At 38.1% G+C, this 14,781-nt stretch overlaps 1 protein-coding gene across 1 annotated transcript in view; it reads left to right on the forward strand.

The window, feature by feature from the left end:
• GPD2 (glycerol-3-phosphate dehydrogenase 2) overlaps window positions 1-14,781 on the forward strand; it is a 134,643-nt gene that overhangs the window by 52,965 nt on the left and 66,897 nt on the right. Inside the window, exon 3 of the mRNA XM_003795957.2 lies at window positions 1,917-2,088. Coding sequence (XP_003796005.1) covers window positions 1,917-2,088 — 172 coding nt within the window. The remainder of the gene's footprint in view (window positions 1-1,916; window positions 2,089-14,781) is intronic.

The following is a 14,781-nucleotide window of genomic DNA, read 5'->3' on the forward strand; positions in this document are numbered from 1 at the left end:
GCTTGGACACCTGATCCTATTCCAGGGTTTCTTCAGTGTACCTTATGATTTCTTTACTCTTCTAGAAATCTTGTTGGCCTAATGATAACTTAATTTAGCTAAAAGGCATAATTTGGTTTATTTTATTCAAATGAATAAAAAATTGCTTATCTTGGGTAACCAGAACAATTCTCTTGGTAAGTGCTAAGATCACCTCTTCTTGAACAAGGTTTGGCCTGCTGGTTTAGAGATTCCTCTGTGGCAAAATGAGAAAAAATGCCACCATTATCAATTGTGCTGATGCTATGGTTTAAAGAAAACTTAGGTCACCTATCCATGGAATACTAACAGAGCAACTGTGATCACCACTGTTCAATATAGTGTATGAACCTAGTAATAACATTGTGGAAAAAAAATACCTGGTCTTCTGGATTTGCTTCTTAGCTTCTGACAACATTTTTCTTTTAAGATCCAGTATCATTTCTCATTTAGGGTGATAAGTTACATTCTAGACATAGAATAAAACTAGAAATAGGGAAGGTCATTGCCCTTTAAGGCAGTGGTTCTTAATCTTCTGAATGCCATAACCCTTTAATACAGTTCTTGTGGGTCATAACCCACAGGTTGAGAACCATTGCTTTTGGGGACTATACCTGGCTTTAATTATATTACTGTTCAAGTTTTCAAAACCTGAAATAGTATACATTAAATATATAAAATCTGTAATTCTATATTAAAATATTTAATAGGGAAGTCTTTGGCTAGACTGTTTGGAAAATATCATTCACATTGGTCATAGCCGATTAAACTAGATAGTAACTTATGGTTAAACATCCTCTTTTTAATTGTACCAATTTAAACCTATAGTCCTCAAATTCTAGAATATGTTTTTGTCAGAAGAGTCAAGGAAAGAAGAACATATACTTTTAAGAGATGCCAGAAAGACATAAAGTTCTTTTTCCTTTTCCTTTAGCACTTTAAAACAGCCGTTCTCAACCTGTGGGTTGCGACCCACAGGGATTGTATTAAAGGGCCATGGCATTAGGAAGGTTGAGAACCACTGCTTTAAAATATTATGTGAATGAATAGCTGCTACTGGGTAAAACATTTCCTTATGTTCCCCTATAAATTGTCTTAAAGTACGTCTTTGGGAATTGCTGTATAGTTTTGGAATAATTGATCTTAGCTGTCTATGAAAGAAAAATAAACAGCTGAGATATTGAATCTGAAACCAGGTGTTCTGTGGCTAAATAGTAATGATTCATGCAAAGAAATACACCTAGACACTGTTTATTACAGCTCAATTTGCAATCGCCAAAATTTGGAAACAGCCTAAATGCCCCCCAACCTAGGAATGGATTAACAAGCTGTGGTACATGTATACTATGGAATACTATTCAGCTATTAAAAAGGAGAGTTTACAGCCTTTGTATTAACCTGGGTGGAAATGGAACACATTATTCTTAGTAAAGCATCATAAGAATGGGGAAGCATGAATCCTTTGTATTCAATTTTGATATGAGGACAATTGATGACAGTTAATGACACCGTGGGGGTTAGGGGAAGGGGAGAGCAGAGAGAGAGGGAAGGAGGGAGGGATGTGGGGTCTCAGTGTGTGACACACCTTTTGGGGGCAAGGCACAGTTGTAAGAGGGACTTTACCTAACAAATGCAGTGTAATCTGGTTTCTTGTACCCTCTAAGAATCCTCAACAATAAAAAAAAAAGAAAGAAAAGAAAAAAGAAATACACATAGAATTTTAAGGATTTTGTTTCCCCTAAGGCAGTTGATACTGTAGCTCCATGTGGGCCATGGACTATGTAGTCTTGCTCTGGAATTCTTTATATCCATTACAAATCTCTTCTTTTAGTATACTGTAACATTTATTAAATTGGCATTTCAGATGAATAGCTGAAAACTATTTGCTTATATATCAGGTGAACCTGGCCTATGTCGAAGCAGCAGAGTGCGTTTCAGAACCTGTTAACAGAGAACCTCCTTCCAGAGAAGCTCAGATAATGAGTTTGCAAAACACATCTGAATTCGATATCCTTGTTATTGGAGGAGGAGCAACAGGAAGTGGCTGTGCGCTGGATGCTGTCACCAGAGGTAAGCCCTGAGGGGGGTTCATCTTCCCTCCCCGACATACATACATGATGTGCACTCTACACCAGAGAAGTCGCACTCTGTTCCTGTCCCCTAATTTTCTACTCTTGATGAAGCACCTTCACAATTTTTAAAATACAGGCACTTGCACAATTTGAAAATTTGTATTTATTTTAGTGGGAAACTTTGTATTCCTGAAAATTCATCGCTTTGATGTTCTGCTAAACTTTTTCTAATACATGGTAAAGTACATACACCCCAAATCACAATCATATCAATCAAGGGTAGAAAAGACCTCTTACAATGAAATAATCTTTTAAAATAATTCTTCTTGTTCACGTGACTCCCAAAGTCATCCCTTTTGGTAAAATGTGAGCTGTGGTTTGGGAAAGGACAGTTTATGTAAATAAATAATGGAAGAGGGTTTTGTTTCTGTCTCGGTCACCCTGTCTACTCGTGGCCAGCTTTAGGGAAGGCGTGACGAGAAATTCCTTATGAATGGAAACATGTAAAGAAGGAAAGCTTAGAATAGAGCGCCAGTGCTCTTACGTGAATAAAACAGTATGTTTTTTGTGTGTGAGTGTTAGAGTGGGGCTGAGAGTTAGAGAATCGTGGGCATACATACCCTGGGTCAGTTTCCTTGCCTGTGTGTGTATGTGTGTGTGTGTGCATGTGTGCGTGTGTGTGTGCATGTGTGTGTATATATGTTAATCTCTCTAAGGCCCCTCATCACTCAACTGAGGGAAAAAATACCTTCTTTGAATGATTGTTATGAAGTTAAAATGTGCTAATCATGAAGAGACTTAGCATAGTGCTTGTCACACTAAAGATAAGCTAAATAAATTGTGGATACTATTTTAGCTGCCGTTATTAACATGAAAATAAATAACTCTTACAGCCAACTGTCTTGTAGAAATAATCCTCTGTGGTATCCTCCGATGTATCAAATTGGGCTGGGTACTGCTGAAAGGGTTTTGACTCTGGATTATTTTGGTTTCTATATAGAGTTCAATATTTATTATATTTTCATACTAATTGGTAATTATTACAAGAAATAATTTGTCTCAGATTAATTAACTCACTACCATAGCCACTTTAGACTTAGTTACCTTACACACGTGGTAGAATTTACTCTTATGGAAACGAAACGAGATCTAAGCACCCAGAAACAGAAAGTACAATAGGTTCCTGTAATTTCACAGGATTCAGGTTTTGGTCCATGTAGACAGCATGGCCCAAGTCTTTTTTGGCAACTGTAAATAATGGTAAATTCAACATGTAGGGGCATCAGTTTCCTCTGTTGCCACACTGACCCCAGTTTTCATATAAATTTCTGTCTCCAATCATGGAATATAATTGAAGCCAGATTGTTTTAGAACATGCTAAAACATGTGGGAAGAACAGTTATAGTATTCTCAAGGGAATTGAATTCGTCTTTTTTCCTTAGATACCTTGGAAAGAGAGTGAGAAAGGGGACATATTCACAGCATAATGAGAAGTCAATAAGCCTCCTAGGAATTAGAATTTACTAGGGGATAATTTTCTCTAGCAAGGAGGATCATTTCCCTGATAGGATTCAGTAAAGTATATTTTTTGGTATCTCCAGTTACTTTCATGCTCTGTACTGAAATATGTGCTCATTCTTTTTATTTCAATTCTGAAAATATTCACTGAGTGCCTACTGTATGCATGGTAACATCCAAGGCAGTGCACGAGAATACAAAGGTGATTATCGAGTCGGCACCTTTAGGATGCTGACCATTCCAGGCTGCTTGTTTGCATAGACCAGATTACCTGCTAGAGAATGTGTGCTGTTTGAAAGTCTCGGAGACATCATGGGTTTACAAAGGTGACGGCAGTCATAGCTACACAGAATAGTCAGGAGTGGAAAATCTGCAGCTCGGCGTAGGTACAACTTTAATAGGCAAGCAAAGACAGCAACACGCCAGGGGAGCAGGTGGGGTCCGTATGTGGGAGATAGCACACGTTTTAACTCGGAACACTGAGACCACAGGGGAGAACAAGAAAGAGGAGTGGAAAGGCAGGGCTGGGTCTGGCTTGCCAGCCGGCGCTTAAGCTTTATTGAATAGTCCTCTTTGAGATCCTGAAGTACCTCGGGTTTGATAGTGAGGGGTGCATGGGTTCTACGGAAGGAACAGGCAAGGACTTTCAAGAGATTTGGAGACAAATAAAATGGAAAGGAGTAGCTTGTAGTAGCCGTAGTAGTTATAAAGAAGGGAAGCAGTATAGCCAAGGATTTTTTTTCTTTTCCTTCTTTATTTCTTCTCTCTCTCTCTCCTTTTCTTCCTTCTTTCCTTCCTCCCTTCCTCCCTTTCTTCTTTCCATAATTTGTAGACTCAGAGGAGAAAGCCAGTGCACGCAGAGAACCTTAATATGCAAGTAATAGAAGGCAAACGTGGGCCAAGGTCTTGTGAAAATACAAGGAAAGGATATTGGAGATGTATCTTGATTCTGTCAAGAAGATAAGAGACTTGTTTCTCAGAGATAGAACCAAAAGGTAAAGATTCTAAGATGTAAAAAGGGGAGCTTGTGTGAGGATGAAGCGTGATCCTTAAACGCAGACACAGCGAGATGCTTCACTTAATGGGTGAGAGGAAGGGGCTTCCTATAGATGAGGTTTACAGCCACCTTATGGAGAATGTGGTAGAGCACAGGGCTTTCTTTAGTTAGAAAATGTACATTTATTCTCCACGTGGGACACACTCTGTGTGTGTGTGCCCGTGTGGGTGCACATGCATGTCCAGTAGAGGCAGAGATGAGCAGCAGGAGGGTGGAATCTAGAATTGAGAATTGCCTGGTATCAATGTTAAAAGAAGAAAATGAGACAAGATTCTATGAAAGAAGAGGAAATGGTTTAAATGTAGAGTCAAAGCTGATAGAGAAAAGCCTGGAGTAGTTAAGGTGGTCACGGGCCTGCAAGTACAATACTAAGGCAATCACTCATGTGCCTTTTAATTCTTTTCTCCATTTGGAAAGTCTTATGTACGCTTGCTTTTGTCTACTTTCTGTATTTATATCTTTTTCAAAATATAGACAAGATCAAATTACAGTTACTCTTTTGCAGGGTATTTCTTTCAAAAACAGAACATTTAATCAATCTATACCTGGACATCATATTCATTTTGTAATGGCAAAATTTCAGCTCTTGTTTTCACTTAATAAATATGATGGAAAAATTCAGTGAATGGATATTCTTATTAATGATTCTTTAGGTTGTTTTCATTTTTTTCCTTGCTATTTAAAACAGTACTATTTAGGAGTCAAGTTCTACACCAGTTCTGGGAATGCAAAAACTAGTAAGATGTGGCCCTGACCTCCAGGAGCTTACGGTTTACTGATAGTTGTTTAACAAATAGTTTTTTTCTTTGGGAAGTGAGGGTTATTCACTAGTGAGCAGGACTTTTGTTTGCTAGTGCATTAGCAGATGTTTGTGGGTGATGACAGTGATTATGATGATTTTGAATAGATAGCAGTTTCCAAAGCCTGAATACTGTTCAGGTTTTTAATTTTTGTAGTTAGTAGCAGCTAAGAAAATGTTATACTTTTAATATATCTTGGCATATTGATTGCTGTCTTAATATAATTGACTAGTGTTTATATATATATGGAATTGTGATTTATAAAAGGGGTAGACAAACCTTAGTCTGTATCTTTCCTGGTGGTAGCCCTCAGGGGTAGTGTTTTATAATTAAAATGTACAAAGAGATGCTGAAGGTAATCTATATTTATCCTTTTACTACAATTTCTGATCATATCAGTAGCCCCCTGAAGTGTGAAATAATCATGGGCATTTGGTTAATGAATTGTGCATTGTTGCTGTTCATTCATGGAATCTGCTCTTTTATTATATTTGATGCTTCACTTAACAACAAATTTTGCTTTCTCTGCATTTGATATGTTTTTACCAAATTATTCCTGATTGTATCCATTAATCTTTAGTCACATTTGACAAAAATAAATTACTGTGATCTTTTAAAGTTACCAGCAATAATTAGATTTTTCAGGACCTCAAAGTTTTGGGGAAACCACTAGTTGTTAAAGGGCTTGTATAGAAATGTTTGCACAAGCTTTTTGATAAGATACTATGCCCCAGTGCAGTTTTGGGAACGGATACCCAAAGACTGTAGGGGGAAGCGTCTTCATAATGAACATTTATTTGCATTCTTACCATCTGCATTTTCTTAGGAATCAATTTCCCTTTGCTTCATCTGGGAGTATTATTTTATAAATGTAATCTGCACAATTCTCCTCACGTTCTCTAGCAGGTCTTTAGGATCAATAGAAATTACTTCACTGGGTAACACCTTTGTGTCTGGTTCCTGGGCAGAGACACAGCCCTGGAGTCCAGCTGGAGGCAGGTGGCTGCCAAAGGAAGCTGGGACGAGGACAATGTAACAAATGTGTTCACTCCCTCAGGGTTCTGCAAGGGGTTTTCCTTAGCTCTTCATGTTCCTTTATGTGACTTTATCTCCGCATATCTGGGATCACATAGTACATTTCTGGTTTATGATGAATGAAACTCAACCTATGGTTTTAGTTCAAATTCCAGAGAAGACTGCCTCTTGCTGGAGGAAAGCATTAATTGCAGTTCTCTTGTTTAAGAATGTAGACATACTTTTAATTTATAAATGGTGTCTGGCTACAATTCTTGAATTTCCCCTATCTGTCTTTGAAGTCTAAGGTGTACAGTGATTAAGATCACAGTTTAGAATAGAATGAGTTGAGGTCAAATCTTGGCTCCATTGCATCCTGGCTTCATAACCTTCCACAAGTGTCTTAACCTTACAGAGAACCTCAAGTTTCTCAGGCATGAATGGAGGATAATAATAACACACTTTTTCTTAAATAAGGATTTAGGAAAGGGGTGAGGTGTATGCACTGCAGGAAAAAAATTCACAAAAGGGAGAGCCTTAGAGATAGTGCATTTTGAGGATGACTACTCCTAAGGATTCCTCTTCCCCACTTCTGCCATGAAAATAGTAGAAAATCCCATCTCAAGAGGCAGAATAGCAGCAGATGAAAGTTCGCTGTTTGCTGGATACCCCTAATTAGGCTAGATTGCAAATTCCTCTTGAAATTAATGTGGAGAGGTAACATAATTTTAATTAATACAGTGATTTCCTTTGGTTAGGGCTGGGGGAATGGACTTCAGAAACTGTTAGATTTACTAGATTAAATTTGAAGAAGAATACTGATAAGAGAGTTAGATACCTCTCAGATAGGAAAGTGCATTCTGAAACTATTATAGTTAAAATAGTTTGTTAATGGAATAGATGAGTGGGACAAAAGTAAGAGTCTAGAAAGTAAGAGTCTCTAAACATGAAGTTTAGAGTATGGTAAAGGCAGCAGTTTAGTGCTGTCGTTATTGGTTATTTAATAAATGATGCTGGAGTGTTCACTCCCTCCAGTTTATATATATGTGTGTGTGTGCTTTGTTGTACTCCATGTGAATCAGGATTTACCAATGAAATACCATAAAACTGTTAGAAGAAAGTATGTATGAATTTAAAAATAAATGAAGTATGAGAGGTATTTTTAAGCAATATACCAAAAACCAGAAAGGAAAAGGCTGCTCAATTTGATTTTATAAATATTAAAATTTACCTATGATGAAAATATAATAAAGTAAAAACGTGAAATCTGGAAAATATTTATAAAATATCAGACAGACAGGTCGTTTCCCACTTTTTCTATATCCTTTTGTTTTGGTTATCTGTGATAAGCAAAAGGTAGATAGATTCCATGTGTTTATTTTTATTTTTAATACTTAATATATCTTTTAATAGATGAATTTAATCCTCTTCCATTTGTTTTGATTTCCTGTGCATTTATTTTGTGTTTTTTTACCTTCCACTTTTTTGCTTTGCCCTTTCCCTCTCCTTTCTGTCCTTTCTGTTAGATCAGTCTGTTATCATGCTCTATTTCTGTACCCTCAACTCTATAGATCAGGGGTCCTCAAACTTTTTATTAAATCATATCTGTGTACATTAATGCTGTCATGGGGTACAGAGTGCTATTGCTATATACAATTTGAAATACTTTGATCCAACTGGTTAACAGAGCCTTTATGTCATTTTCTTAGTTATTGTGTTAAGAGATTTATATTCTACATTTAGAGAGATTCACATGTATCCTTATAGGATAAACCATAGGCTTAATCCCACCAATCATCCTATCTCCACCTATTCTCCCCCCTCCCCTCCCCTCCCCTCCCTCTCTCCTTTCCCCATATTCTTGGGCTAAAATTGGGTTATAGTTTTCCTATGAAAGCTATAAATTAGTTTCATAGTAGGGCTGAGTACATTGGATACTTTTTCTTCTATTCCTGAGATACTTTGCTAAGAAGAATATTTTCCAGCCCCATCCAGGTAAACAGGAAGGAGGTAAAGGCTCCATCCTTCTTTAGGGCTGCATAGTATTCCATGGTGTACATATACCACAATTTATTGATCCATTTGTGGGTTGATGGGCACTTGGGCTTCTTCCACGACCTAGCAATTATGAATTGGGCTGCAACGAACAGTCTGATATAAATATCTTTATTGTAGTGTGATTTTTGGTCTTCTGGATATATACCTAGTAGAGGAATTATAGGATCAAATGGCAGGACCATCACATTGTAGTGTGATTTTTGGTCTTCTGGATATATACCTAGTAGAGGAATTATAGGCTCAAACTTCTTAAACAGGGAGCCAGTTCACTGTCCCTCAGACTGTTGGAGGGCCAGACTGCGGGCCCCAGGATGAGTCAGCTGCCAAGCAGGATAGGCAGCGGTGGCAGAAACACTTGGTTGGAGTGGATAAATGTCCTAGGCGGGCTGCATGGGGCCCGCGGGCCGTAGTTTGAGGACGTCTGCAACTAACTACCATGCTCAAGTCCCATTTGGGACTTTTTCTAGAACCAAATGGAGGTTTCTGCTTCATGTTCACTTGGGGACCCTGCAGACCGGCTGCAAAGCCAGCTGGCGCCTTGGCTCTGGTGCCAGTGTCCTGCCTCCTTGGTATGTTCCAGCAGATAGCCTGCTATTCCCAGAGAGTGGTCAAGGGAAGGTTGTTAATCTCCTTGCGCAAGTGATTGAGCCTTTTTTCAGGTGCTCTGCTGGTTTCTTTACCTTTTGTCAAAATGAGTAGTTGTATTCCTCTTACCCTTCAGATACCGAGAGCTTGGTTGTCTTTGCCTATTTCTACACTCTGAGATCACCAGGACAAAAAGTTTTTGGCGTAAACACTGTGCTCTGTGTTTCTGCTACATTTCTGATCCCTGGCTTGTTTATCTTATTTTTGAGTCAACCATGTCCTTGAAAAAAAGAAAAAAAATATATAAAACATTTTCTCTGTGTTTGGAAAAGAGGGTGTTCAAAGACAAGTTTACAATGTCATAGTGATCAGAATTTTGTATAAAGTATATTTATACCTGCAATAAATTGGGAAATACTCAGTTATTGAATAGAGGTAGATGATAAATATTTATAGAGAATATGGCTAAGATATGTTGTAAATTAAAAACTGCAAGTTGTAGAGAATGAGTGTTAATTCTATTTGTTTTTAAGCAAAAATGCATACAGACTGTACACTTTCATAAACATAGAAAGTTTCTGATAAAACACACGAGACAGTTTTAATAGTTGACATTGGTTACCTCTAGACTTTGTAAGTAGAAAGTCAAGTGTATTATTTTCTCTTTTTACCTTTCTATGTTATTTGAATTTATTCCTCTCTTTGAACAGTGGCTATTTTTATATTAATAAAACAAAAAGAGAGAGCAACAATAGCGACTCTCTGATTTCTAGGAACAATATTTTTACAGTGAATGTTATAGCTTAATACACTTTTGTGATTTCATAATCACCTGTGTGCTTAAGGAACACAGAGTATGATAATAATATATTCTAATTTAACATAGTATCTCTATTAGTGGTTTATCTGTTTTCTAATATAAACATAGAAATAGGTATTAAATTACCAACCCAACATTATACATTTCTTACAAAGTGCTAACATTTGCTGTTGGAAGATGCCAGGACAAAGCGCAGGCCTGTGACAGTGAGGATTACCAAGCCAGGATTACTTTGCAGCTTTATGGGAGTGCTATTTTTTAGAGAAATTGATCCTTCCTATAAAATGTTCAGCCTTTGGGTTAGTCCTTTTTCTTAATAATGGTAATGGCTGTCTGAAATCCAAAATCAAGTGCTCAAAGCTTTTCTGCAGAAAAATAAACTCACCTTTCCTTAAACTACATCATTTTTCTCCATGTAGCATGTGGCTTTCATACCTGTGTGGATTGTGCTGATGTACACAGTGTCTTGAGCTTTCTGATTTGTGTGTTACTACCTTGGCACCTCTGATGGTTATTTTGTAGCAATTACTCTCACCTTTCTGTTTAAAAATACCTTAATAAGGACATTTCTGAAAATTTATTCTGATGAAATCATTACAGATACAGGTAGTCTGAATGGAAATATAATCTTACAATACTGTCTGAAATAGAGAAAAAGGAAATAACCCAAATGTTCACAAATAAATTCCCGGAATGCCAGTGACTTGGGAGGTTGAGATGGGAGGATGGTTTGTGGTTGTAAGTTCAGAGCCAGTCTAGGCAACATAGTGAGACCCTAGCTCTAAAAAAATTTTGAAAAGTTAGCTGGGGGCAGTGCCTGTGGCTCTAAGGGGTAGGCCGCTGGCCCCATATGCCAGAGGTGGTGGGTTCGAGCCCAGCCCTGGCAAAAAAAAAAAAAAAAAATTAGCTGGGTGTTGTGGCATCTACTTTCAGACCCAGTTACTCTGAAACAGTGGTTCTCAATGTGTGAGTCGCAACTTTTTTGGACTTAAAGTTTCATGGCATTAGGAAGATTGAGAACCACTTCTTTAGAACCTGAGGCGAGAGGATGGCTTGAGTCCAGAAGTTTGGGGTTTCAGTGAGCTGTGATTGTACCATTGTACTGCTGCTTGGGTGACAGAGACATTGTCCCTTAAAAAAATGAATAAATTATTATAAATATTTAATGTAGTACTATCTACACATTAAATATAAAATTATAGAAAAATATTTATTGACATGGGGAAGTGTTTATAATAAACAGTGTTAATTGAAAAAAATGTAAACTATACCATATGATCTTAGATTTGTAAAAATTATACACATGCATAGAAAATGTTAACGTTTAAATACTCAAATGTCAACTATGGTTATTGCTACGTGGTGTGATTACAGGAGAGTTTTATTTTGTTCTCCTTGCTTCTCTGCATTTATTATATTGAGCATGTTTTCATGCATAATAAGATAATCAGTAAAAGGTATTAAAATATACTTCTGTTCTATGTTGTGAAACTTAAATGTCGTACCATTTCTCCCCTTAGATTGTAATTATCCCACTATATTCATCCAACTGTCTTGATCCGTGAATGGGTTTAGTTGGAATTCGTCAGAAAAGACAAAGCTATAAAGAGCTGCATTTAGTTCGTAACCCTTGTCCCACCCAGGAGACAATTTCATCTTGTTAAGAGATGGGATGGAGATGAGTGGCAGTTGACTTTATTCTTGTACTATAACTAATCTTATTATTCTGCCTGAGATTTCAGAGTAATTTTACTTTAAATACTAATAATTTATTACTGTCATGAAATTCCTGAGACTGTTTTGTAAAAGTAATTGGCATTAAAAACAAAAAATTAAACAATGAAAGGCCATTCGTAAGTGTTCTAGTTCATCTCAATTGTTACAGAACTTACTGCGTTCCATAAAAAGTAATTCTAATAATAAAAAAGAGATAACAAAAATGTACTCTTTGAAAAATCTTGAACTAGTTTTTAATGTATAGAGAAGCCAGTCCTTCTCTGCCTGCAAAAAGATCTTTTTCCCACACCCCTCAAATCCGTAGCAATGAGTAGTTGGTTGAATCCTGGGTACATTATATTTGATAATACTTTTAATAATACCTTACCTTTAATTATTTTACCTAAAAGCACAACATCTTAGCATTGAATGACATTTAGAATGCCAGCTGGGTGCAGTGGCATGCACCTGTACTAGAAAGGCTGAGGCAGGAGGGTCTCTTAAGCTCAGGAATTGGAAGCTAGCTTCAACAACACGGTGAGAACCCATCTCTCAAATGTAAAAAATACTACTCTCTCTCTTAGGAGAAAACAGCTATTTTTCTTCCACTTTTTTGCCTTATGCTTAAAATACCAGAAAACCAGGTTCTTAATTTTGGATTAGTAATTTTTTTGAAATGAGGAAAATAGTTTGGATTTTTTGAGAGGCAAAATGGAAAAGAACAAATTAGATAACAGAACGTACAAGAACGACAAAAGGCTTTTAAAAATTTTTTAAATTTTTATTGTCTTCATTGCATTTGGTTAATGAATAAAGTTATAAGTAGCAGTAATAACAAATAATAATGTCTTGATTTTGTGTTATTTTTCTCCTTTCTACTTCTTTGTTTCTCAACAAATATTCAGAACGTTTAGCATATCATGGCAGTTGAAAATTTTAAAATATTTTCTTTTTATAGAGAATCTTTTTTTTTCTTTTGTGGTTCAGAAAACTTAGTAATACTTTTAGGTCGTGTATTGCTTTAAGATATCAATTTAGCCATAACTTTAGAGACTGAATTTTTTTAAGTTTTGGCTCTGGAAGGAGCAGTATTATTTTTCTTCAGAAATTCTGGTGGATAACTTGATGATTAGACAGTGGAAATAATGGGACAAGAAAAACAGTCTGGTTTGACAGAGAGGCCCATTTTAACTTTCGTTGGTATTCACTAGAGTTTCTCACATATGTACATGTGAATAATTTTTAAAATGTCCAATACTGGAAAAAGAAGTTTTCAGAGCTTTAAAGTGTTAGCTGTCACTTAAATATCCCGAAATATACCCTTGAGATGGCTTGCTAATTCCTAGAGTAGGTCCCTGCCTCCTACCGTGTCAGTTTGGGAAAGAAAAGGGATCCATCCTGACAACACAGCCTATAAAATTCTCTCTTCCTAACACTCTCCCCTGCCGTCTTCTGCCTCATGAGAATGGACTCTTTCTTCCTGTAATCTTGCTGTATGGATCTGGTACCCTGAAGAGTCTTCTGCCTCCAGCCCTTCTCCTCCAGCTCCCCGCCTAACCTTTGCAGTCAAGGACGTCTCTAGAACACTGTTCTGATTTCTCAGCTTAAACCTTGAAATACTTTTTTCTGTTCAGAAACAGAGTCTCCCTCTGTTGCCCAGGCTGAAGTGCAGTAGCATCTTCATGGCTCACTGAAACTTCAGACTCCTGGGCGATCCTCCTGTCTTGGCCTTCTTAAATTCTGGGATGATAAGTGGGAGCCACTGCACCTAATCTCAGTTTAAAACACTTTGATGGTTCCTTTGACAAGCAGCATAATAGTTTCTCAAAATGATATCTGAAATTCCAGGAAAAAGAATTAAATTGTATTCCTTTTTAATAATGAAAGGTAATAAACGCTTTCTGGTTCTCTGGAATTGATGTCTTTTTACTAACTACCGTCCTCAGGTTCATGCATGTGTGTATTGTTTCGCAAATTGATCAGGAAGAGCTGTGTTCTCATGGGCATTTTCTCATGGGCATAGTTCAGACATTAACTTTCTTGGGATAAACAGTGGCCTGCAGGATGTAAATGCCCCAGGGTAGATCAGAAGCCCTTTGAGATCTGCCTCGCCCATTCCTCCCATGGGGACTCCTACACATCATTGTTTGTGCCCTGCCCTGCCCTGCAGCCTGAGTGCCGAGAAGCCCCTGAGTTGCTGGGCCACTTTCCCTCTTGAGGCTTGTCTTTGCCAGTGGCGATTCCCCTCTTCCACTCTGCCCATCTTGAACACAGACTCCTCCCTAGACCCAGCCTTTCCTGACGACCCCCTCCCCAGGTACGATGTTGGCGGCAGGGAATCCTTCCTTACACAGAGAGTGAACCAGCCTCCAAATTTGGTGGCTTAAAACAGCAGCATTTATTATCTCTGTTTCAGTGGGTTGGGACTCTGGGGTGAGCCTTAGCTGTGCCCTCTGAATCTCTCATAAGTCCCCAAATTTGAGGGCTTAAAACAGCAACATTCGTTATCTCCCTGTCTCAGGGGGTTGGGACTCCAGGGTGAGCCTTAGCTGAGTCCTCTGGCTCTGAGACTCTCACCTGCTTACAGTGATCCCAAGGAACTGACATGGTTGTCGGTAGGATTTAGTTCCTCATGGATTACTGGACTGACGCCTTGGTCCTCAGGACCTGCTGACTGTGGGCCTCCCTTTGTTCCTGGACTCACAACATGGAGCTTGCTTCACAGAGCAAGCCAGCGGGAAGGGGAGAGAGCGCTAGCAAGAGAGAGAGCCCTCCCCACCTTCTGCAAATGGATCACAGGAGTGACATGCCTCTACTCTGCTGTATTCTGCTCTTTAGAAGAAAGGTGACAGGCCCAGCCTCCACTTATGGGCAGGGGGCTGCATACCAGGGAGTTGGGATGACCGGAGACTGTGCCCCACCGCCAAGCTGTGGGCTGGAGGAAGATTGCATGGCCTCTCTCAGTTTAATTTCCCTGCCTCTTATGGTGTGGACGTCTTGATGCCTTGACTGTGATTCCAGGGTTTAAAGAGATTTTAAATAATCTGACTCTTAAATACCACTTGAAAGTCAACTCCCTCATCTGATCTTCAACTGAAGAAAAGATGGTCTATTTTAGTGCTG

The sequence above is a fragment of the Otolemur garnettii genome, unplaced genomic scaffold (genome assembly GCF_000181295.1).
Source record: "Otolemur garnettii isolate 467f Iridium unplaced genomic scaffold, OtoGar3 scaffold00098, whole genome shotgun sequence".
Classification (NCBI taxonomy): Eukaryota; Metazoa; Chordata; class Mammalia; order Primates; family Galagidae; genus Otolemur; species Otolemur garnettii.